This window comes from Diadema setosum, chromosome 16 (assembly GCF_964275005.1).
Source record: "Diadema setosum chromosome 16, eeDiaSeto1, whole genome shotgun sequence".
NCBI classification, from domain to species: domain Eukaryota; kingdom Metazoa; phylum Echinodermata; class Echinoidea; order Diadematoida; family Diadematidae; genus Diadema; species Diadema setosum.
In genome coordinates this window covers 10709683-10736929 of record NC_092700.1, presented here as the reverse complement: position 1 = coordinate 10736929, position 27247 = coordinate 10709683, and the positions used below count along the sequence as shown (strand labels likewise).

Sequence of the window (27247 nt, the reverse complement as noted above, 5' to 3'; positions counted from 1 at the left end):
CCTGTAACCGTTAGTGGACTCCCTCAGATCCTGAAAAAATCAGCGTAAAACTAAGGCACCTAAAAGTAAACATGTTCAAGTACCAAACATTCCGTAAAGACGAAACTGCAGTCGATGATTATCATGGTCAAAAGGTATGTGATTTCATGATAGTTAACTTGAGTCGCTGGATTATTGGCTCCAGCTCTGTAACCGAATAGATTTCTATGCGCTTTACGCCCGGATGGAGTCAGTCCCACACGTGTACGCCTGTGCTGTGTAAACAAAGAAGACCTTTTTTCAGCGGGCAGGTTATTAGATCTACTGCTACTTTCTAATCTCTAGAAGTGTCTACTTTCATCACCATCCTAAATTGATGGTACCAACATATACTATAGGTCAAAGTGTGGCTTAATTGTAGAATGCCAAAGGGCTGTTTACTATAGGAAAACGATGACATGAGTAAACTAGACGGTCTACATGGTCTAGAGTAACTGCGTCAGTAAGCGGCCGTGCAGCCGTTCGCGGCAGTTACAACATACACGGTAATATACAGCTAAACACAGCATTGCACTGTTACATGCACACTACACATATACTAACACACTAGCAATCAACAAAAACCAACCGATAAAATGGGCACGATCTCTGACGAAAGTGAAATTTTCTCACCTAAATGACAACATATCGCATCCAAAATGAAATTTTCCATACTTCTTAACATAACAGTTAAGAAACAATGGTCCAAGAAACTGGATTTTTTTTCGTTTTCTCGATGTTCATGGATTTTGAAAACATATCCTCACGTAAAATAGAATTTTCGCGAGCCGATGTGGGCCGCCATTTTTTTCAGAAAGTGGATGTTACCATCGAAAAAAATGAGAAAAACACGAGAAAGACATCAACAGCACCGCCAGAAGTGCGATCTTGTTTGCGGCCAATGCATGTGCGCACGCTATTTTCACGTGCTTTCGCAATGGGAATTGGCGCTTACGCAATGTTCGCGATACATGTGAAGGCGTTCAGCTAAAGATCGCGGAGCACGCGCGTATTGCATAGGGATTGTACATCGTGCCGCAAGCAGAAATACTACGTCGCAAATCGCCCTTATCGGCGAAAATTGTGCCGGGTTTTGCCATGGTAAATCATGAAAACTGCGTTGGTCAATGGTAAATTTCTTTCATGAAAACAATTGCGTTAATGAATAATCTTATCTATGATATATGAAATGGTTGAAAATAATTTGCCTGATTTGTTTACAAGTTGGAAAAACTCTTAACAATGCTTAAACTGCCGCAAACGGGATATTTTACTCTATGTCGTGGGAAAGAGTTCCTTTTGAGACGGCCACCCAAAAGTGAGTGCGTGCATCCGTGCGTATCGCAAGCAAGGTTAGGCTAGGTAGAGTTGTATAGATCTGCACTTATTTAGTATTAGTGTGATTGGGGTGGCTGTCTCAAAAGGAAGTCTTTCCTATGTCGTGACATTGACATTGTGTGAGATGTTGATCATTGATTTTTGTTGTATGGTTGGGGCACCACCTATCGGCAGGGCCAGGGCACCTTCCCATCGGCACCCTGCGTATATCATGGCTGTTTGCGTATAGAACGAAAAAGTACGCGCGGGATTAAGTGTCATTAGCAATAAAAACAATAAAAACGAAGAAACGAAAATAAAACTCAAACAAACCAAGCTAAAAATTACACATCCGCTCAGTAACGACGCATGGCTGTGAAATTCACGTGTATTACCTATGCTGTGAAATTCACTTGTATATTTATGGAGGGGAGGGGGTGCCGATCGCAAGCGGCAAGGTTCCCTTTTTCTCTGCGCGAAGAAAACGGAACGCACGCACTAAAATTGCGCTATTTTAAAACGGAGATTCACAATCAACGAGACGGTCACGACATTCAAAACTGCAGTATTTATGTCATATATGAGGTAAGAATTAGGCGGATTTGTATTATATTTTTAGAATAAACAAGCTACAGATCCTTAGGGTGACGATACGTGGTACCCCCAACCCTAACCGCTAGATGGTAGATGCATAAATTAAACAGAAATAGAGAATGTCTAGAGACTCTAACCTAGAGATCTAGACCTCTATTAACTATACACAGCCCAGTTGCTGTGCGTAGATTCGCACAGTACAGCGTACTAACAGTGTCTGGTCGGGCTAGACCTCTATGTGCAAGAGTACAGACATAGTGTGCAAGTGTGTAGTGTGTATACAATAGATTTACAATGTATATAAAAATCCTGCACCATGGTTTGACCTCCCTTGCCAAAATTTAACTGTACACAAAAGCATTTCAAGTAAAATTATGTGGTATCATTTGAAACTACTAGAATTCTAGACTCAATAACTGCAACCAGCCCGAACACGATCCAAAGAACTGTGTGAAGGAGCGCCCCAGCCTCAGGGAAAGGGTTATTCAAGTAATAAGTATCTACAATGAAGCCCATCAAGGGCCATGCAGGCCATGGAATAGTTGGCGCAGCGGATGAATTTTGTCATTTTTGGATGGCGTTATAACCAAATTATGGGCAGCTAGCTTTTTTATAGACCAGCACCAAGGTTTGACCGCCTGTGCCAAAATTAGACTGCGTACAAAAGCATAGGTTTACTTTCTACATGTAGATGTAACAAGCGGTCAAATTTTGGATGGTGTTGTGGTTGAATTATGGGCAGCTTGCTTTAACAAGGCCCCATATATTTTTCATCACTTGTGTGAAAATACCACAACACAAGAGATAATGCTTTACAAAATGAGAGCATACAAGAGCATTTTCAGGCAGCCTGTTTTTCCTGAACATCATACAGGTCGCTGACCCCTATGTATGGCTGGAGGATCCAGACAGCGATGAGACTAAGGCCTTTGTCGAGGCTCAGAATAAGATCACCATGCCTTATTTGGAGGAAGTGAACATAAGGCAACCATTCCATGACAGGTAATCACAAACCAGGCGGTCAGGACTCCTGTGAAGGACAATTTTTTTCCTTTGCAACCAATCAGAACAATTACAGTGCAAATCTGCTATCTAGTTCTAAAGGTAGGGTTCACGTACAAGGATTCTCAATTCCCCTGTACTGGACTGTCCGCTTACATTCGGAGTCACAATATAAGGAAAAATAAATAAGGGACGTGTGTGCTTAATAAGCAACAATGATGTTGTCGTTGATGCGTAGAGAGTTATGTATGACGCATGCAAATTACTCTTTTTTTTCTGCCATGAAGAAAATGTAAAAATTGACTATATAAATGAATCCACATCGCTTTAATACTTTGCAATGGGTTACTCTGATATATTGCACGATTGCAAAAGGAGCCTACATTTAGGCTTAACTTGTGACACATAAAGGAAACTTGGGTTCAAGGTTCATATCACAGAGATGTTAAGTTCATTTGTGCATCATGCAAAAGTATTTTAGTCATTTGTTCAAGATGTGACACTTTTTGTCCATAGAAGGGTGTTAAAATGATGTGGAAAAACAAAGATAGTGAAGTCATAAGGCAACTCCCCCACCTCAACATGTAAATGTTGCGGGAAACAAACATGCATTGAATGTCAATCATGCTCAGCTAGTATGTACCTATTTCATTTTCATTTCATTTATTGCCATGTAACATAGAATTATTGTATATATATAAAAAAAAGTGACAATTGAACAATGTAAGAGTGTGTAGACCAATTAAATCATATCGCGCTTGTTTGTAAAAGGCCCCATTTGACATAGTACATGATAGTCCTTGTTAGTCTTTTCTTCTTTTTTGCCACAGTTTGATATAGATAACCAGGAGATGACACTGTTGAGCACAACATGTATACATGTATTTGTCTGAAAAAAGTATTCTTCACCATCATTACTTTATTTCTGTTCGTTGATCTATGACTTGTTTACAGACTCAAAGAGTTGTGGGACTTTCCAAAGTATGGCTGCCCTTTCAAGCGAGGATCCCGCTACTTCTACTTCTACAACACAGGGTTGCAGAACCAAAGGTATTGTTGCCAGAAAGGGCAAATTTGTATTAAAAGACATTTGATAACTCGCTGTAGACTAGGACACCACTGCACACTGGCACTGGTCCCACCGTCCAGGACCAGTAATTTTTCAGGAATGGACCAGTAAAAAATTGAAAAAAGATGTTTTGTGACACAACAGACCAACACCTATGCATCAAATGTGATATCTTGAAAAAAATTTTAATCACTGCTCCCAAAGGTAAACAGGACCTTTAAGCATTGGCAGTACTTGCTTTGAAGCAGTTATTTTTGAATAATTTACGGAATGAAATGTCATTGACTAGGTCAGGGAAAACAAAGAAAATATGTTGATTTTGACAGCTGATATTTCTGCTTGCTAGAGATCAAAATTGAAAGGATTCAGAAAAAAAGAAATCATAAACAAATATTTTCTATATTGGTTATATCAGGCATCAGAAATGTGTTGTTGTTGTTTTTTTTTAGAAAGAAAGAAGAGAGAGAAAACTGGGGCCCTATACAAATAATTTGCCCCAGACAGCACTTAACATAAAACAGACATTATAATCTTAGAAAAATAAACAAGATTATTAGATATATATGTGTATGTACCAAGTCTCCATGAGGGAGCTCATATTGTCTCCACAAAGGAGCTCATTAAGTCTCCATGGGGGAGCTCATATTGTCTCCACAAAGGAGTTCATTAGGTCTCCACTGGGGAGCTCGTTATGATATTTATGAATACCTCAAATTCTTTAGTTAAGCAAACTCAAAATCAGAAATGTACAGTGCTTGAAGATTGATGGTTTTACCTACCAAGCCACTTGATATCACTGGATATCTACAGATAATTTGCTGGAATGGTGCTTGTGATTCTGATTTCAGTACTGCGTTTAATTCCCTGCCAGTGTCATGTATGTGCAGGACACGTTAGACTCGGAGGCTCAGGTGTTTCTTGACCCAAACAAGCTGTCCGACGATGGCACAGTGGCTCTACGGGGCCGGGCCTTCTCCGAGGATGGTCAGTTCTTTGCCTATGGCCTCAGCAAGAGTGGCTCTGACTGGGTCACCATCAAGGTCAGTCCTAAGAACAATCCTAGTCTCTCTCTCTTTCTTTTCTAACCCTTTCTGTGTCAGTGGCTTTGGACAGTATGTACAATGCAGTGGGGTTTTCTGTGCCAACTGGCACTCAAAGTGTGCTTGGAGTTACGACAGCTTATTGCAACTTAAACCGTGAATAACTGCAGTTTCTGTGAAAAATGACTCAAAACTTGCACTGCTGATGGCCATAATCAAGCCGCTGTCATATTGTAACTTTAATCATATACTGTACTCTCTGAAACAGGGCTTATATAAGTATTTTACTTATCATAATGATGACACAAATGCATACATTCTTTATAGTTCTCACAGACAGTTACAGTTAGCTATCTAGTTTGTACTAAAAGGGACTGGCAAGAATTTGAGAAACAGAATATGATATGTGATAAGGTTGGGCCAGTATTTCATCAATTGAATGTGGAAGCTATCAGGGAGATATTTTGCAACCAAACTTATAAAAGTGAAATTTAGTATTAGGCTGTAAGTGAAAAAATTTAATACTTAGCTAAAACTTGACAGAGCCGGAATATACAGTGTAGAAATCAGATTATATGCCCTGTGTAAGGAGAGAGCCGAAAAGCAGTGAAACGATGCAATTTCTATGATCTACACATTGTAAGTAGTGCAATTACCTTTGGTAGATTCTTTAAACTTCAAAGAGGAGTGTTGTCCATTCTTGACCTAATGTGACTGAAAAGAAGAATCTCGTAGGAGTGTTATTGGTTTTCCTTTGTAGAACTTTTTGGGAATGCAGAATATATAGACTTGTGAATAGTACTTGCAGATCTGCCAAGCCTCCAACATTCTGAAGAAGACTTCCTAAAAAGACAGCTACACATTTCTACATAAGCACATGGAAAGCCTCACTGATTTGGGAATGACTGCCACTTTCTGAGGTTTATGTGAGATGATAGCTCTTTGAAATGTCCGTGTGTTTCATATGTGATTATTGGCAACCCTGTTCTTGTTTCTTTGCTCCTGACCAGGCCATGACGGTAGAGGGCGCCAAAGAGCTTCCAGACACTCTGGAGAGGGTGAAGTTCAGCGGCATCGGCTGGACTCACGACAACAAGGGCTTCTTCTACAGTGTAAGCTGTTACACGTATGATCATGCTTCCACACTTACTGTGCTTTTTGCCCTTCGTTCCATCCCCAGCAGGATATGGTGGCATATCTTCCTATCTAGAAGTATCTGTCTGTCTATCTATCTATCGATTGATTTATCTATCTTTCTATCTTTCTGTCGATCTATCTTTCTATCTATGTATCTTTCTTTCTATCTATTTTTCTATCTATTTATTTATCTATCTATTTATCTATTTATCTATCTATCTATCTATCTATCTATCTATCTATCTATCTATCTATCTTTTTATCTATCTATCTATCTACCTATTCTATCCACCTATTCTATCTATCTATCTATCTATCTATCTATCTATCTATCTATCTATCTATCTATCTATCTATCTATCTATCTATCTATCTATCTATCTATCTATCTATCTATATATCTACCTATTCTATCTATCTATCTATCTGTCTATCTATCTATCTATCTATCTATCTATCTATCTATCTATCTATCTATCTATTTGTCTATCTATCTCTTGTCAGCTGTGCATTTTTTCTCCCCTTCATCAGTTTTTTCAACTGGTGCTAGTGATGCAAAACCTCTGAATGATGATTGTAATGAGTATGATACTAATAATGGAGGTGCTTCTAGGTGTACTTCAGTCAAACCTGCTTCAGTGACCATGCATCTATAAAGACCACTAAATTTGTTTCCTTCAGAGCATACTTTATTATATTGAACCTGTGTGTAAAGACCACCTGCTCATGAAATTGGCATTTTGCCGTTTCGCTCAGATAGCTTTATCAGTAGGTTTCATTGGAACAATAGTGGTATTACTCAGCTACTACATTACTACCACATGTGGCAATCCCTTCAGTACATTGTAATATTACTGCGACTATGACTGGTGCTAAAGATATAAATGATGACGATGATTGTAATGATAATCCTAATCTATCTCTCTCTTTCTTTTCATTTAATGTTATACTTATGCTACTTCCATGATTAAAACGGATTAGTGATTATGGTTCCATTCAGATAAAACCCCCCATGCTCTGCTGGTACAATACAGTTTGGACTCTGCTCTAATTTGTGAGTAAAATTGCCTGTCCTCTCAGCGTTTCCCAGATTCTGAATCAAAGGCAGATGGGACTGAGACGTCAGCCAACATGAACCAGAAGCTTTACTACCACGTCCTGGGCACTGACCAATCAGAGGACGTCATGTGTGCAGAGTTCCCTGACAATCCCAAGTGGATCATGTGAGTCAGGGCTCCCTCTGGAGTCTGTCTTCATATAGGAACAGTTTGCTCTGGCATATTACTGTAAAACGAGGAATGTTTGCGTGCATTTTGATTTCGAGAATTTCGCGAGAGCCGAGTTTCGCAAAATTTAAATGCACGCTAAAGATCTTGTCTACACTATGCATTGACTGCTGGAGGCAACTTGTCATCAAGACACGTTCACACAGTGAACAAAAAAAGAAAGTGATTTCAAACTCAATTAAAACTCCTATAAAACTCACAAAATTTACCTATGCTGGGCCAAATGGGAACATGCTATGAATTTTACATTAAAATGTTTCAATTTCCATAAAGATATCGCCTTGTACAGCCTACTTAGCTACCCTACCACTGGGCCGAGCAGCTGCATGTACTTGTACATGAACATGGTTTCTCCCATATGTGGCCAAATTGTTTATCCGGATGGGCACACGTCCCAACTTCGCCAGATAAAATAGGTCGGACTGTACATGATCCTTCAGTGTTTTGCTTCATCATGGAGCTTGGTCACAAATATGAGACACATGTCCAGAAGCAAAATACTCTGAATTTTGCATGAAACTAGGCTTTTAAACCTGTGCTCTCCACCCCTATCCCCCTATCCTTTCTTAAGATAATGAAACCTGCTTACAGTCCTGCTTGCCTCACAGAAATTTATCATTAGCTTCAAAAATTATTCTGTTTTTGTCTGTATTGCTGCTGTCACTGATCTTCTGTACATGTTTACCAATTATATAATTGAATATCCTCCCTTCAGAGGAGCTGAGGTGAGTGACGATGGCCGATACATTCTCCTGACGATATCTGAGGGATGTGATCCGGTCAACAGACTGTACTACTGTGACATAGAAACACTGGAGAATGGCATCAATGGTAAATAGATGGGGCATATGCCTTCTTAAAGTACAATGTACTTGAATATCACTTCTTTTTCTCTTTTTCCTCCTGCAATTCTGCCTTGAGGTTTTGAAAGACTATTTGCTGCTGTTTTGTCATTGTTTTGGTACAAGATGATAAAAGCAGCAGAAGTATTTAAATCTACGGGGTGTGTATTGATATTGTGCGCTGAGAGGGGGTTGGGGAGGGGTTATCATAGTTGCCAAGTGACGGGAAGGTGGGGAGGGAGGCAATATTTTTCAGTATTTCTTGAAAGAAGAGGTTGACCTTTGTCATGGTTATCCTTATGTGGCATGCATTCTTTTGAGATAAAAGAAAGGGAGTAGGCAATACTTTGGTCTGCTGTACAAGCAGTACTTCGCAGAGTAATAATAAAGTTATTATAGTCTTTCCTTCGCCAGTCAACATCTACTGGTTATGCCATCATCCATTTTGCAAGTTTGATAGTTAATGAATTGGGACTTCGAAGACAGTTACAAGAGTGATAGAATATATAGTGGAGAACCACAGCATAGGAAGGAGAAATATAGAATATCCCTTTTTGTATTAATGCTTGATTGATTCTCATGTCAGTGTGCTACTGGAGGCAATCTAATTTGTGTAAGTTGTTTGATTTTGTTGATAGTGGTTGACTTTTAAAGTTTATGAAGATATAAATACTGCAGAACAGTTATTGTGTATACAGTGTCTGATTTAAATTCTGTTTGTTTCCTGTGCAGGCGTTCTACCGTGGGTCAAGTTGATTGATAACTTTGATGCAGAGTATGAATACATCACCAACGAGGGCACTGTTTTCACCTTCAAGACCAACCTCAATTCACCCAAATACAAACTCATCAACATTGACTTCAGTAAACCAGAGATGGTAGGCAGTGTATACACCATCAAACTCAGAACACTTTGCTCTAATGTTTGATGTAAAGTTTTCATTTTTCGTCTCGTCATCATTGTAAGGAAGTCATTATAAAGCTTTTTGAATGTGTTAAAACTATCAGTACAGTGGAAAAGTGATTCAACAGTGAAGTCAGAAGATTATTATGTTTTACTATTGTCAATGGCAAAAAGAAAGCAACTAATTATATTTTGTGCAAATTATTGATATGAGTGTATGTTGCTCTCATTGGAAGTGATGCTTGACAAGTTGTTTCTGCTGGGATAATTTCTGGTTGGTCCACCTAATCTCTTGTTATTGATTGTAGAGGCCTATTTTGTATTTACTGCATTTATTTATTTATTTATTTATAAGAATTTATTTATTTATTTATTTATTTATTTATTTATTTATTTATTTATTTATTTATTTATTTATTTATTTATTTATTTATTTATTTATTTATTTACTTATTTATTTATTTATTTATTTATTTATTTATTTATTTATTTATCAAACTGTTACTGTCCTGATGCTGTTCAAATTTCTCGTTTTGTAAAGAAGAGGGAAATTTGATCTAAATGTGAAATAATTTTTATCGGTTGCTGGTTGGTCTATGTTGGAAGAACTTTGCCAGACAGTGTTTGTCTGAGGTGGCAGCCACAGCTACCACAAATATCAACAACAAGTGATACCTAGACCTTTGCTTGACCCAACAGGCTAACTGGCAAGACTTGGTAGCGGAGTCCGAGACGGACGTTCTGGAGTGGGCAGCGTGTGTCAACCAGGACAAGCTGGTCGTATGCTATCTCCATGATGTCAAGGTAGGCAGATATTGATTAAAGGACTACTGACTAGTGTCCAGTGAATCATGTTTACTGTGGTCAGTCTCTGATGTATGGTAGACTTCAATTTATTTCATTTAATTTCATTTACTCTACACGCTGTTATTTTTGCGAACGAGGAGGTTACAGACATTTTCGCAAGATGTTGTTTTCGCAAATTGACACCAAAGCTTAATGTAAATGTACTATTACTCTAGCATCTGGTGACATTTTCGCGTGTCGTTAAATTCGCGATCCAACTGCGATTTGCAAAATTCACGAAAATTAAACCCTCGCGAAAATAACAGCTTATACAGTTTTAGATTTCCACACAAATTATACAGTATTGTATTTGCAACATAATCTATAATGATGAAAAGTAAAGACTTGAATGGACGTGGAAGGATTTTGACTGTTTGATTTGAAGTAATAGCTAATTTTCCAGATGGTTGTCAGCTACCCAAAGTTAGATATAAATTGGAATTTACTATTATTATATACAGTGGTCAATTTCAGGTGAAAATTATTTGATCATGATTGAAAATATATCAAATGTCAACTTAAATGATTAAATCATAGAAAGTGTCTTCCAGGAGGTATATGAAAGTACCAGACATTGATCTGTGCACATAACATTCTGTTTGCAAATAATTTGTATGATGACATGTATGTGTATGCCACATCATTTGACTTTTTAATAGCATGCATCTAGCCTTGTGTTATGTTTGTTCATTTCTATAGAACATGCTCCAACTGAACGAGCTTTCCAACGGTCAGAAAGTGACCACCTTCCCACTGGATGTGGGCACCATCACTGGCTACTCAGGGAAAAAGAAAGACAGTGCAGTAAGTCTTGATCAGAACTAAAGGTGTCATGGTAACTAATTGACAAATTGCCCTACATCATCATCTCATTGATGGTCTCGTGTTAAAGCACAGGACTTTTGAGTGGTAAGGTTGTTTCAAACCTTGCCTTAAAATCCAGTGAAATGATACCAATTTCTATCAGCTCAGTACGAAAAAATATGCAAATTTTGGTTAGATGTGGGTTGTCCTATCATGTTGATAAGGTTTTCTGTGAGTTCTGTCAACTGGCGTAGCCCTTACTATGGACAGTCATTTCTGGAATCCAACATGATTAACTACACCTCTGAGAAAGGATCTTAGTGATCCGTGCCGATTGTGATTGAACATGAAATGTGGCTTTTGTTTAAAGCTACAGTTGTACAAATACGAGAAGGGTCTGTCCAGAGTAGATGTATAAAGAGCTGCTATCATCGTTATGATGTCTTTATCTAGTCATACATCTTTATTATTTTGTGTATCTATTTGCTCATTAGTTGGTTCTGGCATTCATTTAATCAGTCTGTTGTTCATTATGAATTCATTTATTCATTCATTATATATTCATTCATGCATGTTTTTATTCTTCCATGCATTCATTTGTCTCTTACACAGATTTTCTACCAGTTTACCTCATTCCTCACCCCCGGTATCATCTACCACTGTGACCTGACGGCCACGCCCCTTGAACCCTCCGTCTTCCGCGAGATCAAGGTCAAAGGTTTTGACACCAGTGCCTTCGAGACCACGCAGCTGTTCTACGAGAGCAAGGATGGCACAAAGATTCCAATGTTTGTGGTTCACAAAAAGGTAAACGGTGTTCTCTATGTACTGTAGCATTGGGTCTTTGGGGATGTGTACGAGTGTGTGTTCTTGTGAATTTCGGCAGATGTGTGGAGACTTCTTCAAGATCTGAGATCTGAGATTGGAAGCCCCAAATTTTAAGTCTGGTGGCATCAGCAGCCAGTAGCACTCTCATGCAAGACTTTTATTTCCCATGGGCTAGTCATATTGGGGAGGGGGGACATTAAGGGAAACTTTTATGGTTACTTGCTTACAAGCATTTATTTACCTCTTGTCAGGAAGTAGCAGGAACACTGTATGCATTATTAGTCTTGAAAACCAGTCAGAAAAGAGGATTCTGTGCATTATGTGCAGCATAATTTGTTCTATGCAAAACAGAACTACAGTGCACTTCCATTATAATGAACACAGTTATAACGAAATTCCAGTTACAACGAAATAATCCAGGTCGCAAAATTATCGGCTCAATGTTCTTCTATTGTTTATTTGGTTGGTTATAACGAAATTCCGATGTAATGAAAGAAAACTGCCATTCCCGAGGACTTTGTTATAATAGGAGTCCACTATACTACCCCACTAACCAGACACTCACAAGATATGTTAATCAATTCTCCCTTTGATGTTGTATTATCTGTCCAGGGTCTGGAGAAAACAGGAGACCACCCTGTCCTTCTCTATGGCTACGGAGGATTCAACATCTCCATCACTCCAGGCTTCAGCGTCTCCCGACTTGTCTTTATCCAGCATCTAGGAGGCATCCTGGCTGTGCCAAATATACGAGGTGGAGGGTGAGTGGATGAGAGTAATGAATGAATGAATGAATGAATGAATGAATGAATGAATGAATGAATGAATGAATGGATGGATGGATGGATGGATGAATGAATAAATGAATGATCAATCAATCAGTCAGTCAGTCAAATCAATCAATCAATCAAGTTGGATAAAACTTATGAGATCCACAAAAAAGTTCTTTTCAGCAGTCTTTGTCTTTCATTATCTCAGCAGTGTTTTGCATCTCCTGAAGACCAATGTCCATCCTCAACAAATGGTCTTTCCCTCTTCTTACATATCCATGGAGGAGGGGATCCCAGAGAACGACCGATTGTTACGTCAGCTCTTGACGTCTTTGAGCTTGACCTGAAAATTTCATTCTTTCTTTGATTACTTTTGAGTAATTACCACAGATAAATGATTGAAGAGACGTATTTGAAAGAGGCTATGAAGAAGCAAGGTTAAAAGAATGTGATTGAGGTAGAAAAGATAGTAAAGATAACACATTTATTTTTAAAACAATTCACTTGTTTCACTCCGAACATCAAAATCTCTTCCCTTCAATTTTCAAAGGTGAGGGAATAGTGAGGCATTCTCTGATTGGCGAATTCTACACAGTTGAAATTGAAATTTAGCATGTAAGGGTGAAAACAAATTGATATTAGTTGATTATTATGAGTGACTATCAGCATATTGATAGGTCTCTTTGAAGGAAAATAATTAACAGAGAAAAAAAATGAAACATAATTGCTTGGATGCCAACAGAGCTGGGAGGTCTGTCCCTGATTCTGCAGAAGGCTTCCTTAAAGGAGACCTCCGGACGTTTTTCAGATTTTTACATTTGAGCAACTATAAATTAGTTATACTGAGGACAGAGTTTCAGAATTTGTGATGACTGGGATGAAGAATAAGAATATTTTCAAAATTTAGAATAAATTGCAATGAACAAGGATGATGACATGGCAGAGTCACCATAAGAACGCATGAGTTGGGGCTCAAGGAAGCAGAACAAAAGAAGAAGGCATGCATAAATTATACACAGGTGAACTCGCAAGCAAGCGGTATTGTAATGGAATTACACTGCTACATTTCTGAAATATGTGAACCTCCTATGTCATCATCCTTGTTCAGTGTAATTTGTTGAAGATTTTTCAAAGTATTGTTTCTCTGCTCAAGAACCACAGTAAATTCCACAAATCTATACATGGAGTTGTCGATTTATGTACTACATGATGTGAAATTATGAAAATCGTCTGGAATGTCCCTTTAAATAAGAGTTATCTCAATGTCCTGGCAAAAACCTTGCATGATTTGCAAATAATCATCACCTGTTAAGATGCATAGAACACACACAAGTACCTCCGTGATTACTTTGTGGAATCTGCCTAATTTTGATGTGGGAATGTTGGTAGCCCTGTATCAGCCCTTTGTGTTAAATTTGATCCTAGCACAAGTGCCAAGCTGAGTTCATATCTTTTGAGAGACCTGATCGTGTGACAACATATACTGCTACGTCTGATTTGTTGCACTGCAGGGAGTACGGTGAGACGTGGCACAAGGGAGGCATGCTGGCCAACAAGCAGAACGTGTTTGATGACTTCCAGTACGCAGCCAAGTACCTCATAGACAACAAGTACACTGCGGCAGAGAAGTAAGTATCTTGTGGAGTGGAAATGGCATACTGATGTTTTCAGAATCTTTTGCTAGCTCGTCTTTCACCTGTGGTGCACTCTTCTAAGCTGGAGTTAACAATTTCAGTAGGCCTACTTGGGAAATCACCTCAAAGGATACCTTATTTGGCATTATAAAATGGGTTCAAGAATGTAGCCAATTGGAAGCGCTGAAATGAGTCACGTGTGCGTGCATTAATTTCTTAGTAAATGCACTAAGAAGAGTCTCTCTTCCACCTCCCTGGCCTGACGTACGTCACAATGTTTACACTAGCAGTGCGCACTCAATCAGTTGTTACAAGTGCGTCACGCGCTACTATACGCGCTGTCAATCCTGTAAACAACTTCTAGTTCGGGCCGCGGGCTGCCACAACAGCCAGCGGCCTTTCTTGTGCATAACACGTGGCGTACGTATACTCTTATACGTACGTACAGTACTTATGTGCGGGATTTCCGAGTGCGACGTGCGTAAATGTTTGGGACGAACATCTTCGGACATCTTGACTTTTGAGCGCGTGCTACATGTAGCTGACTGGTATTGACCCACAAAGGTACGTGAATAATGCTGTTAGTTTTCGACCCATTTTATAAAACAAATGATGCACAGGATTATTTCGTGGCGTTAGTGAAGGTGCGGCGCACTCTCGAGTATTGACAATGGTTGCAAACATGCACTCGGCTGCGCCTCGTGCATGTCGCACCATTGTCAATACTCTCGAGCGCGCCGCACCTTCACTAACACACTCTATCCTGTGCATCATTTGTATAGTATTTCATGATTGCACAATATCCCTGTACGTCACTGTATGAATCAGTCATAATGAAATCTTTGCAAGAGAGAAAGAATCAAAATCTAATTTTAGTAACCATGTGACGTCTATACAACTACTCTGACAGGAAAGCAAAAAGGATTATTTCTCTATGCCAAACTTTCAGTGAACTGTGAAATAATTGGCACATATTCTACTTATCACTCGCTTTGTGTCACTCAGGATAATTTTTATGAAAAGTCAGGACATTTTATTTCATTTTATTTTTACTTTTTTACGTTCTTTATTATCTTTGTTGTGTTTTTTTTTTTCAGTGCTAAATGTCAGGACACTTCCAGGCTTGCTCAGATAACTTTTCCTTTTATGCACTAAGTAGTTTACTTGTTACTTGTAATGTACTTTGTTACCAAAATATTCTTCATTGTTTCATTTGCCTTCCTCTCAGAATAGCCATCAATGGTGGGTCCAATGGAGGTCTGTTGGTGGCAGCGTGTGCCAACCAAAGGCCTGATCTCTTTGGCTGTGTCATCAATCAAGTGGGGTAAGTTCTAGACTTTTAAGTCCCCATCCGTTTGTGTGTATGGTGTAGGGGGAGAACTGATTCCCTATTCTCAGTCAATATACAAATAGTGAATGGTCACGAGTGCGATGGTACAAGATTTCGCGCGAGGTGAAAGATAGAGGCACTCTATTCAAAGAGGCGCACTAAGTATTATGAGTTGGAGAAAGCAGTTTGAAATAATTTTACAGACCGAGGTAAAGGCTTTTGTACACAGTAGGTCTAAATAATCTTATTTGATTCCTGTTCTTCACCACTTACTTCAGAACGTCCTTGCTGTCTTTGGCAGACAGAGCTCATGAAGGTTTACAGCAAAACTTTCAGCCGCCACATTTGTCTTTCAGAGCGATGATTCTAAATTAATCAACAACAAAAAGCTAATTTCCTTTAGAGAGTCATGATGTAGAAATTACCTCTACTAAATTATGTTGGATACTAAAAAGATACCTTTATTAGAACTTTGGCCTTCCCTGTCCATGATGAAACCTTCGTAGTTTTGATACACATTCAAAGAAACTTGCCTTGAGCAAGAGTTCCAGTAATCTTTATTAAAATCGTACAATGGAGACAGCCTGATAAATGTGCATTGTCTTTCATGTGAGCTTTCTGATTTGAAATTTGGATTTGGATTGAAAATTCATACTTTTCTGATACAGCTGCAATAACTTTTGTCTACCTCCTATTTTTGTGTGTGTCCAATAGTGTGATGGACATGCTAAAGTTCCACAAGTTCACCATTGGTCATGCCTGGACGACGGACTTTGGATGCTCGGACAAGAAGGAGGAGTTTGAGTGGCTTATCAAGTGAGTTTGAAATCCAGGAACACTGAATACCAGCTTCCTGTACACATGGACACAAAGTCCTTGTGGTCTGTTGATTCATATGATGGACTTTGTTGTTATTGTTGTTGTTGTCATCATCGTCGTCATCGTCATTGTCATAGTAGTAGTAGTTGTAGTAGTAGTATCAGTCGTAGTAGTAGTAGTAGTAGTAGTGAAACTGGTAGTGGTAGTGGTAGTGGTTGGAGTAGTTGTACTAGTAGTAGCAGTATTGGTAGTGATGGTAGTAGCAGTGATAGTGGTATTAGTAGTAGTAGTAGTAGTAGTAGTTGTTGTAGTAGTAGTCAAACCTGTCTATAGTGGCCACCCAAGGGAGGCAAAAAAGTAGCTGTTGTAGACAGGTAGCCACTATAGACAGTGGTGTTTACAAGGCCTTTCTTTCGGGAGGAGGGGGGCGGTATACGGCACAGGTGGTCGATATGGCAGGTTTGACTGTAGTAGTAGTGGTATTGGCAGTAATGATAGCAGTAATAATCATATCATTAAAATCATCAATATGAGTAGTAGATGCTGTGGAAGAAGTAGAAGTAGCAGCATCAGTAATATATATGTTTGGGCAAGTGCAAGAAGCAGTAATTGTTGCAATATTGTCCAACCATGTGTTGGTATGATTGATGTTCTGCGGTCCATGGTAGAAAGCTCTTTAATGCCCTGGTCCATCGTAGAAAGCTCTTAAATTCACCGGTGCATCGTAGAAAGCTCTTTCATACACTGGCCCATCGTAACCATGGAGACCCTTCCTCTCCCCAGGTATTCCCCGCTCCACAACATCAAGCTCCCGGAGGGTGACACCCAGTACCCCAGCACTCTCCTGCTAACGGGTGACCATGACGACCGCGTCTCTCCCCTCCACTCCCTTAAGTACATCGCCACCCTGCAGGAGGTTGTTGGCTCAGCGAGCCGCCAGACCAACCCGCTGTTCATCAGGGTAGACACCAAGTCCGGCCATGGCTTTGGCAAGCCAACAGAGAAAGTGGTATGTCAAACCCCCCTTACATCTCACCACCTATACCCAGACCAAATTTTGCCCTTTTTTTTACCTTCTACAGTTGTGTCTCACTTGAATTGCTTTTTTCAGGGGGGATTTTCAAGAAATGTGAACATATCCTTTGTTTGTTGGAATAAAGGTTGGAGGTGGAGAGCAAAGAATGAATCTTGAAAATTCTAATGCATGACAGATGTGTTTCAAATTTTCTACCCCATGGCAGAGTGTTGATGGGAGAAAGAGTCGGGCAAAAAATGTTGGATTCGTTGGATGATGTTATGTAATCCATCTCTAAACAATTGAGAAACAAATTAAGGCATCATGACATTAAAAGAACATGATCAAAAGAAAACATGATGCTTCATTGATGGTTAGAGGAGGCAGTATCAGAAATTATCCTACGTAGGAGGTATTCCACATAAACATCGTCAGCTGAGAACCAGAAGGGCGTAATCACAAATTTGGGGGGTCTTAGATTATTGGTATCACATTGTAGAGTCCGATCTTCTCTGCATTATGGTGTCAGTTTTAAATCATTTTGATTTTCAGAAAAATGTTAGAAACCAAAACCACAAGGATGTTATTTTACCCAATGTTTGGAACAATGCTTTTGGATCTGCCCACTTTTGATCAAATTAACTTTTTATTCCATGAAAATTGTTTTCATTTCGTTTTTTTACACTCAAATCTTAGAACACAATAATATTCTCCTGGTTATCATACCAACGATATGTACATTTCACACAACCTTTTTTCATCATACACGAGTCCGGTTGCTGCAAGTGATGGTCATGTCTTAGGTTGATCATTAATACAGGGATGGAACAATCAAAATCACATTTCATATGAGCCAGTATTAATAGCAACTGCAATCATGGGTGCTGTCTTTATGCCACTTTTTTTTTTTCCTCGATTTGGAATATTGCTGTGAGTCTATGTACTATGCCACAATACCCTCTTTTCCAGGAATATTTGTCACTTGCCCGAAAATGCACTGTTTAAAATAGCAAGCAATAATACCACTATATCCCATCATTTATCGAAACGTGTGCATGGGGTGAATTGAATACCACTCAAAATGGTCACTTCATTTGTTGCAAACTTAACTGCCTTACCTCCACCCAAAATTCCTTGGCGTAAATTGTGCAAACTTACAACATAACCCATTCAATGGCACAATTCACCTGCACTGCACCAGGTTCTGCTTCAGTTATTTTAGAAATAATGTGGCAGTTCCCTCATATCAACTCTATTTAGCTACTCAGTTTGCCCCACTGAAAGATGAAGAATTGTATGATATCAAATGGCGAAAATTGTGAAAAGTATATTAGTGCTGATGATGTGACCATCTTGAAATCATGCTGCATTATTGTGGGAGCCCACTCAATAATGAAGTAATTTCCCATCTGTAGGCCAGTCTATTTTCATAGCAACTCACTAATGAGGACTGGTGTAAAATGTCAATTTAACAAAGAAGATCAAATTAAAAAAAAACGCAAAATGAATTAAACCCGGAGTTTGTGACATTGTGACAAAATGAACGAAAACACTCAACACGTGTCACGATTTCTGCAGTGATCAGGATCTTGTGTGAAACTGTCTATTCCTGAGGCTAGTTTTCCTGGTACTATCCTTGAACAGCCACCAACAAGTCAAGGAAGTTTAACTTTCCATTTAAGCACCAACCAGCAGAAAGTCCTGCTACTGCTTAAGTATCCTTTTGCAGCTCACATTCCCTGCTTTGACCTTGATTGGGGCAGTATACTACTAACTATTAAGTGGTGATACCAAGAAATGCTCAGCCCTGATTTCAGATGAAGCCATTAAGTTTACGAGTGTATTGTATCCTCCCTCTACTCTCATATTTTGTGCCTGTGCTAATGGGCGCCCCATCCCCGCTTTTCTCACAGATCGAGGAGTACTCTGACATCTATGCTTTCATCGCGTCCGCTCTCAAGCTAAAATGGAAGGACTAGGATGTAATGGACGTTTTCAAATCGTGACCGATGACCCATGGGCCAGTTCTGTCTGACCACGTTCACACTGGAGGCAATCTACTGTATACACATTATATTCAGCGAGTCTAAATTTTCATGAATCGGGACTTCCCGACAATTTTGCGAGTGGTTAGATTTGCGATCGTGCAGCACACTACTGAATGGAGAAATGTATACGTGCATGTCACATTCATATCGGGATCAGAGTCAATATTTTAGCGTGTCTTTACTTTTGCGAATAGCAACCAACCCGCAAAATTTGTGAAAATAACACCTCGTGAAATATTGGGCGTGTACAGTATATTTCCAAAGTCATACTTGTGGTGTGCATGGGAGCAACTGTAGGTAGACTCAGTCAAAGCCATAGCCTTAAAGATTACTGTAAAGGTTACTTTATGGATGAACTTTGTGAGTCCTTATAAATTATATGTTCTGTGAGTTTTGCATTGTTTGAAATTGGGTTGGGAGGGTGAGGTTGTTAAGGAGAAACCTCACAGAACAGGAACAGAAGTTGAGAGAAAATGGAATATAGAACAAATATTGTTCCCAAACATGTCAAGTGATCTCACACATATCATCCCTTCAGTTCATTGGCTGAAAGAAACCAGAAAGAAAGGGAGATCTGCAATAATGCAGTGAGACGTTGCATCTGGGACTGCAGAAAAATATAACAGTGATAATAATGATGATAATACTGATAGCGGTTTCTTATAGATTTTGCTATTGTAATGTAATGGATCAATTGAACAATTCACTATGCAGTTTGAACTCAGATTATCCCATTGAGGACGAGTCCCGAGTATACTCGGGCAGGTGTCTATGAGAAATGCGTGTTGTAGCAAAATCAAACCGTCCTCAACAGCTTAAAAGAGAAAAATAATTATTTTGATACTCGTGATACCCTCACGTTTATATGAATAGAATATGAGAAGAACATGCAGAGAGTTTCTACTTAAAGGCGAGTAATCCAATATAAATCATACTAATGTGTTCAGCGAGTGTGATTGCTATGTTATGCTTTACATTTTTGTTTCTCTATAACTTAACACTTCCCTTCCTTGTAGATTCATATGTGCATTCGGCGTGAGAATGGATTTAGTTTTGTATGGTAAATGTTAGTAAATTCTGTCGGATAATGCATATTTCTTCAGAAATAGGTTAATATATAAAATCTCTTTAAGTCGAGTGCTCCTAGAACATTTCAAAGTCTTTGCACAATATTCTGTGTTTCTCTTAGCAAACTTTTAAAATGTCCAGAGTTTGACCCACCACATCAAGATAGTGGCCACCTCTAATGGTATATTGTGTACCATCCATATTAGGGCCTAGTGTGGGAGAGCAGAGAAAAAGTTGAGTATCAGTCTTGATGAGATTATGATTTGATTATTTCTTGGTGTGCTTTTCAAGACCGATTTTGAAAGGAACCCACCGATCATGTGCAGAAATGTGTTCTGATCGAGCGTGTTTGCTGATGACGCTCATTTTGATGAAGGTGTAGAGGGTCAAAGGTTAATTTCCCAACGCAACATCATGAAACAGTGGAGTGTCCTGTTCCCGTGGCAAAATTTTGTAAAAACTCCCATCAACTCCTTGACATTACTCTAAACAAGTAGTTTGGGTGAATAAAATAAGAAAACAAAGATTGTGAGATAGTGATCATAATATGTCCTGTGTATACTCTGGGTCTATACCGTGTCCCACTTTTGTACTGGCTGTGTCTGTGGCCATTTTATATGGAATTTTGTTGCGCACTAACCTGGAGCACTTAAGTATACCAATACCCTAGAAATCAAATTTGTGTACAGCTAGAATACACACAGAAAAATAAGACCAGCCATAATTCACCTGTGACAGCCCCTGAAAGGATACACATTTCAATAAATCAGGTCACATCTCTATAACAATTTGGCACTAGTGATCCACGTGTTTAAGTTCTGCTCCATAAGCATTGGTACTAATACTGTACATGTACCGAGGTTCATCTTTGTGGCAAAGATATGTGTGAATATTTACTGGTACAATGTACTTCCTTTGTGTAGGAGAAGACAGTAATTGTATTCATACATGCAATGCGTCTTTGAAGTAAGTTTGACGTCTTGCCTACTCCTAGATACTGCCATGAATTCTGTCCAGTTGTTTTGGTCACCTGCTGGTCACTCACTCTTGTAATGGTCACTGCACAACCACCATGTTTACGGGTATATTTTGCTAATTACGCTAAGGTCAGTATAGTCCCTAAAAATCAATGGGCTGTGTAGTTGACTTATGGCTGAAAATTTACACTCAAGGCAAATATATTGACTATCAACCAATTGATTACTCCACGTAATGCTCTTACCAGAAAATTGTTTTCACTTCATTTTGTTAATTTCTTTTCATATTTCTCACATGGAAATACTTGTAGTAACCCCTTACACTTACTTGGTGTAAGTACAATGAAAAAAAAAAAATTGTTAGTAGCACAGTAATGTTAGAGTATTATAGGAATATAGAGAAGTATGCTGAGACTGACATAAAAGCAATCATTGTTCATACGTCCTTTCTAACACAAATGTGGTTGTCTCTATTTTTGTGGAAGACCGTATTCCTTGTGTGGATGTTACCATCGTGACGACGAGTCACCTTTTTGTATTTTGCGTGTTTGTTTGTTTGTTTGTTTGTTTTTGGCCAATTTGGCCGCCTTGATTAAAATCACTGTACACTTTTCTGACGACACAATAACAATTGGTGACTTTCTGATGTCGTTTTTGGGTGTGTGTTTTTGGGTGTGTCATTGGATGATCCCATTGGATCAAATGATCATGCAAAGACACTCACATTTTTTTACTCACATTTTTTTAGCTCCATTTCCAGGACATAAAGCAAAAAGAAACACGGGAACATGCACAAGTTTTGGAGAATTATACTGTCAAAGAGTCGGATATCTCTGAACAAGTACATGTATCATCTAATCATCTAACAAATTGAGAACAGAATGCCTTTTTGCTTTGCTTTGTCTAACACTATCATCTGCGTACAATGTATGTGGAATATGGAGTACGGAAACTTCACAGAATCTCATGGATTTATAACTTTTTTTTTTTATGACTTTGTACAGCTGCGGTTACACATTACATGTAGTTGCTCCTCTGTTGGTATGGAGACCATTGCAGCTGATTTTTTGTTTGTTTTTGTTGTTGTTGTTTTTTTTTTTTTGTTTTTTTTTTCGTTAAATAGGGTGGAAGAATCTTTCAGCCTGACTTTGGTGTTGTAGATGTGCATAGAGTCTAAAACGAAGCACCGTCATCACCGTATCGCATTTCTGAGTAACCATTTCATACAAAGCACATAATTATGAACAAAGATGGAGTTACATGTACATGTATAATATACACTGCTTGATTTTATCAATCAGTGACTCGCAAATTTCTTGGCCTGTGGTTTAGGATGAAATGTAACTCCTGTCTGCTTTGCTTCAATTCAAGTCTATCTTTCATTGTAGTCTGACCAATCTTATCATACAGCTACACCTCTGGAAACTTCAAACTTCAGATGCAGGAGATATACGCAAAGGACAGGAAATGACTTCCCCGTCCTTCCACGTTCGTATTGGCAGCGGTGTAAAAGCCGCCCTCGCTCGGCGTGTCGGCTTACAGCCGTCTGATTAGTGCGGGTTGGTCGACGCGATATCTTTCTCTTAGTGCTTGAAGCGGCGCAAAATTCGAGATTCGTGAAAGGGCTCGTTGACAGAGTTCATTTCACAATGATAATCTGGTTTCATGCGCGTCGATTGCGTTTTCTTGTTTGTCCGTTTGTCAACCTTTCCCTCTGGTTTCTGCTAACTCTTAGCTAGGCCTTTGGAAAAGGCGAAAATACCTGCCCTGCTGACACTGTGTATGTACATCCAAACGCTGTAATCCCTTGGCAATGTTATCTCAATGTTCATACTTCATACATCAGGCATCTTGCGTAAATCTGGGAAACAAACAAACGAACTTACTTCATGGGAATGGTGGGGGGGGGGAAGGGGAAGTAGGTAAATTATTTACCATAATTAAGATGGATTTACGAGAATTATATATTTGAATAATGTGGAATATCTATAGAAGTGGATTTCATAACGTTGAGCTCTTGTATCAAATTGATCTATATGAAAAAAAAAAAGTTAGATGAGACATCTCAGAAAATGAAACTTTCGAGGATTACGTTTGTGTGCGTATGTTTAAACTCTGGTGGGGAAACATCTGCAAGGGAACTTCTGCAAGCAAAACGAAGAAATCACTTTTATTACAATACATCGTATGTACACCATTCTGGAGAGTACCAAAAACCGCAAGTTTTATTCGAAGCGGAAAAAAAAACCGAGAAAGTTATAAGAATTTTAAACTCCAGTTAATGTCAAGATATCGTCTTGAGTCATACACACGGGTGCTGTTCGTTATTCCGAAGGTTCGCTATTCCGAAGGTTCGTTATTCCGAAAGGTCGTTAATCCGAAACACGCAAATTCCCTATACCTAGAGGTTCGTTAATCCGAAAATGAAAAAGGGTTCGTTAATCCGAAAATTTGTGGCGTTATTCCGAAGGTTCGTTACTCCGAAGACTGGTTAATCCGAAAATGAAATTCGGAACAATGAACCTTCGGAATAACGAATCTTAGGAATAAAGAGCCTTCGGAATAACAAACCTTCGGAATAACGAGCTGTAACCATACACACTGTGACAGTGATCAATATAACCGCTTTGAGAAAATTACTTTAGACTTCAAATTCGATAACGCTGTTATCTTGTCCAATCGAAGGAAAAATTTCTCTGTTTGGCTTTTACCCCATATCTTAATACTACTACATAGTAGTGGAGTTTCCCCTTTAAAGGAGAACGAACAGTTTGCTGAGGATTGTGATTAGGACGTGACGTCACAAGCATCGCAAGCCGGTGTAAGTCTGTTGGAGCCAACGACTTCCTTAATGATCTTCGCTGGCTTCATGCTGGCCGAAAGTCGGTCTTGAGTTGGCCTTATAAATAAGCCGAAACTTTGTCTAATTGCGCTAGTACAACCGAATCGGAAAACACAATCAAAACAAGCATAGTAAAGAGTTATGGGAGCCTACCGCGCCTTCTACTTCAAATCTCTGTTTTAGTCATCGAATTGTTGTAGTAGGCCTACTCTGTTGGAAGGTAGCTGTGGAGAACACTGAAATAACAAACGCTCTCCGCTCTCGGCTCAGATGAAAAAGAAGAATACAAAGAAAAAAGAATTACGTGCAGTTATGAGTCTTTGACTGGTTTTGTCTGTGAAACTCGACTCTAGTATATTTTCCATTGTCTCTACGGATGAGTGATGTGGTTCATCTCACGAAGAATCTCTACTTTATGTCTATTTTGACCCATGTTATTTGATATCGAATCTATAAGTGACGCCCTTGTGTTGCTTTGCCCTTTTAGCAACTTCTTCTGTTCCTTCACCCCCCCCCCCCCCAAAAAAAAAGAAGAAAGTGACAAGTGCAGTCTACTTGAGTTTCAGAACAGGATGCTCCTCTTAGAGAACATGTGTAACATATTCAATGATGCTTCAAAGAATAGATTAGAGAATATTTGAACAACAAGAACAACTACAACAACTATACTACTACTACTACTACTACTACTACATGCACTATACTACTACTACTACTACTACTACTACTACTACTACTACTACTACTACTACTACTACTACTACTACTACTACTACTACTACAGCAGCAGAAAGAAGGCACAAAAGCGAGCAATTTGTCGTTCTGCTGATGTTCTCGTAAAACACAGATAAGAATTGTCTGCGTGCCTGGGTTGACTTTCATAGACTTCTTGCAGGAGTTTGTCACGTGATTGTGACGTCATTTAGGAGATTAGTCCGTCTGAGTTCATGTAAAATGGATGTCGCTAACAAAATGTCACCATCTTCTCTTTAAGTCAGCAGGAGATACGTAAAGTTTATTGATGATGATGCGAATACCTGTTAAATAAGAGATGTGATTCCTTCGTGAACACATATTAAGGTAAATTTATCAATGGTGTGTTTGTGTTATACAAGAAGTGAACACTTCTACGTAAATAATGTCAGTCCTCGTACACCAGACGACCTATCAACATTCAAGCTGTGGTACTAGTAACTTTCTTGCTTGAATTTTGCCCGGGCTTCTTGCCCTGTATCTCACTCCAGTTTTCGCCACTCAAATGTTTTGACTTTTTTTAAAACACACGCTCAGACACAACAACAACAACAACGACAACAACGGCAACAACAACAACAACAACAACAACAACAACAACGGCAACAACAGCAGCAACAACAACAACTGAATAAAGTCCTATAGTATTTCTTAATTGCACCCAATTTTCACCATTGTTCATCCCATCCCTCACAAGGGTGACTCGTAACAATCAAATAGTTTAGTTGTACAGGTTGTATAGACAGTCGCCTCACGATTTGGGATGTGTAATTTCGTGCGATTTCAGTCATGTCATTTGCTGCAACACTGACGTGTTGTCTTTTTTTCATAGAGTTAGGGCCTATTTTGTTTGTTTGTTTTTTGTTGCTTTTTATACTATTCTTTATGGGTTTTAGCATGAAATTGTTTTTTCAAAGACTGCGTGTGCACTTGTAAAAAAAGACGCAAACTCTCTCTTTCGACACTTATAAATTCGGCCGTGAGATTTTTCCCCTTTTTCCGGCATTCTTAAGGCGGTCAGTGAAAAATCTCCGAGTATCGAATGGACGGGCGATGGCATTCTTTGCATTGGAGTTTGTGCAAGGAAATCCTGACGTTGAAAGATAACTGTGGATCCGCTCTTGGAAGCTCAACGACTATACCGTCAGTTTTACTTTAAATGTAGGGCTAATATCGCCGTGATATATGAGGCACGCTTTGCATGGGACAGAATCTGATATCGAACGCAAAATGTTGTAGTGAAAGACGGCGTCGCTAGCTTGTGTAACTCCCATTCGCAGAGTGTTCCGGTAATCCTTGTTTGTTTGTTTGTTTGTTTGTTTGTTTGTTTTTGTTGATAAGAAAAGACTAATTTTCCACATCATGTGGACAACTCGAGGAGAACACCATATTTTATCCGCCGATTTCGACCCTTCAGTCTTTTTGTTTTAAGGGGGGGATGATGTTCGTTATTTTGAAGGTTCGTTAATCCGAAAATGATACCAAGTTCGTTATTCCGAAGGTTTATTAATCAGGAACACATGAAAATAGCCCATACCTAGACGTTCGTTGATCTGAAAATTTGTAGAGTGCGTTAATCCAAATATCATGGCGTTATTCGGAAGGTTAAAGGGGATGGCTAGTAACCGATCAGTGGGAATCAGTGGGAATGCTGAGGGATGATTGTTCCACTCCTTGTGGGATTCATTTAAGAGTACATTATATATCTACTGTTGTGTGAAAATTATTTGCTTCAGAACGGTCTCATATTCAAGTAATGTGCAGATTAATGCCCCGTCACTGACCAGGCACGCTAACCTGGAAACATTAAACTGCACATTACTTGAATATGAGACCATTCTGAAGCAAATAATATTTTCACACAACAATAGATATATAATGTACTCTTAAATGAATCCCACAAGGATTGGAACAATCATCCTCCAGAATTCCGACTGATTTCTACTGATCAGTTACTAGCCATCCCCTTTAATCCGAAAATGAAATAAGGTTCGTTATTGCGAATAAGGTTCGTTAATCCGAGAACGAAAATAAGGTGCGTACTAACGAACCTTCAGAATACATTACGAACCTCATCGGTGCTCATTGCGTTATCGGATTAACGAAGCTTGGGAGTAATAGACCTTCGGAAAAAAAGAACACTCGGAATTGAATAACGAACCTTATTTTCATTTTCGGATAAACGAACCGTCGAAGTAACGAACCTTATTTTATTTTCGAAATAACGAACCTTCGGAATAACGAACTGTAACCATTTTTTAAGTATTTATTTTTAGGCCTATTTGGCAAAGACTGATTACGATC

The 27247-nt window shown here is 39.0% G+C and overlaps 1 protein-coding gene across 1 annotated transcript; it reads left to right on the top strand.

Annotated features, from left to right (window-relative positions):
* Window positions 1-22088, top strand: LOC140240316 (prolyl endopeptidase-like). The gene is made up of 17 exons (XM_072320099.1): window positions 1-134; window positions 2804-2931; window positions 3886-3981; window positions 4872-5040; window positions 6051-6152; window positions 7258-7400; window positions 8179-8294; window positions 9038-9183; window positions 9909-10013; window positions 10755-10859; window positions 11472-11666; window positions 12300-12448; window positions 13969-14085; window positions 15320-15415; window positions 16136-16237; window positions 17024-17249; window positions 19169-22088. The coding sequence occupies exons 1-17, from the start codon at window positions 72-74 to the stop codon at window positions 19232-19234; spliced, it is 2124 nt and encodes a 707-aa protein (XP_072176200.1). The 5' UTR covers window positions 1-71; the 3' UTR covers window positions 19235-22088.
* The last annotated feature ends 5159 nt before the right edge of the window (window positions 22089-27247 follow it).

What these genes read in the sequence shown, in the direction of transcription:
- LOC140240316 (XM_072320099.1), top strand. Translation starts at nt 72, where the DNA reads ATGTTCAAGTACCAAACATTCCGTAAAGACGAAACTGCAGTCGATGAT. An exon ending in ACTGGAGAATGGCATCAATG is followed by an intron (nt 8,295 to 9,037) that starts GTAAATAGATGG and finishes TTTCCTGTGCAG; the next exon opens with GCGTTCTACCGTGGGTCAAG. An exon ending in GCTATCTCCATGATGTCAAG is followed by an intron (nt 10,014 to 10,754) that starts GTAGGCAGATAT and finishes TCATTTCTATAG; the next exon opens with AACATGCTCCAACTGAACGA.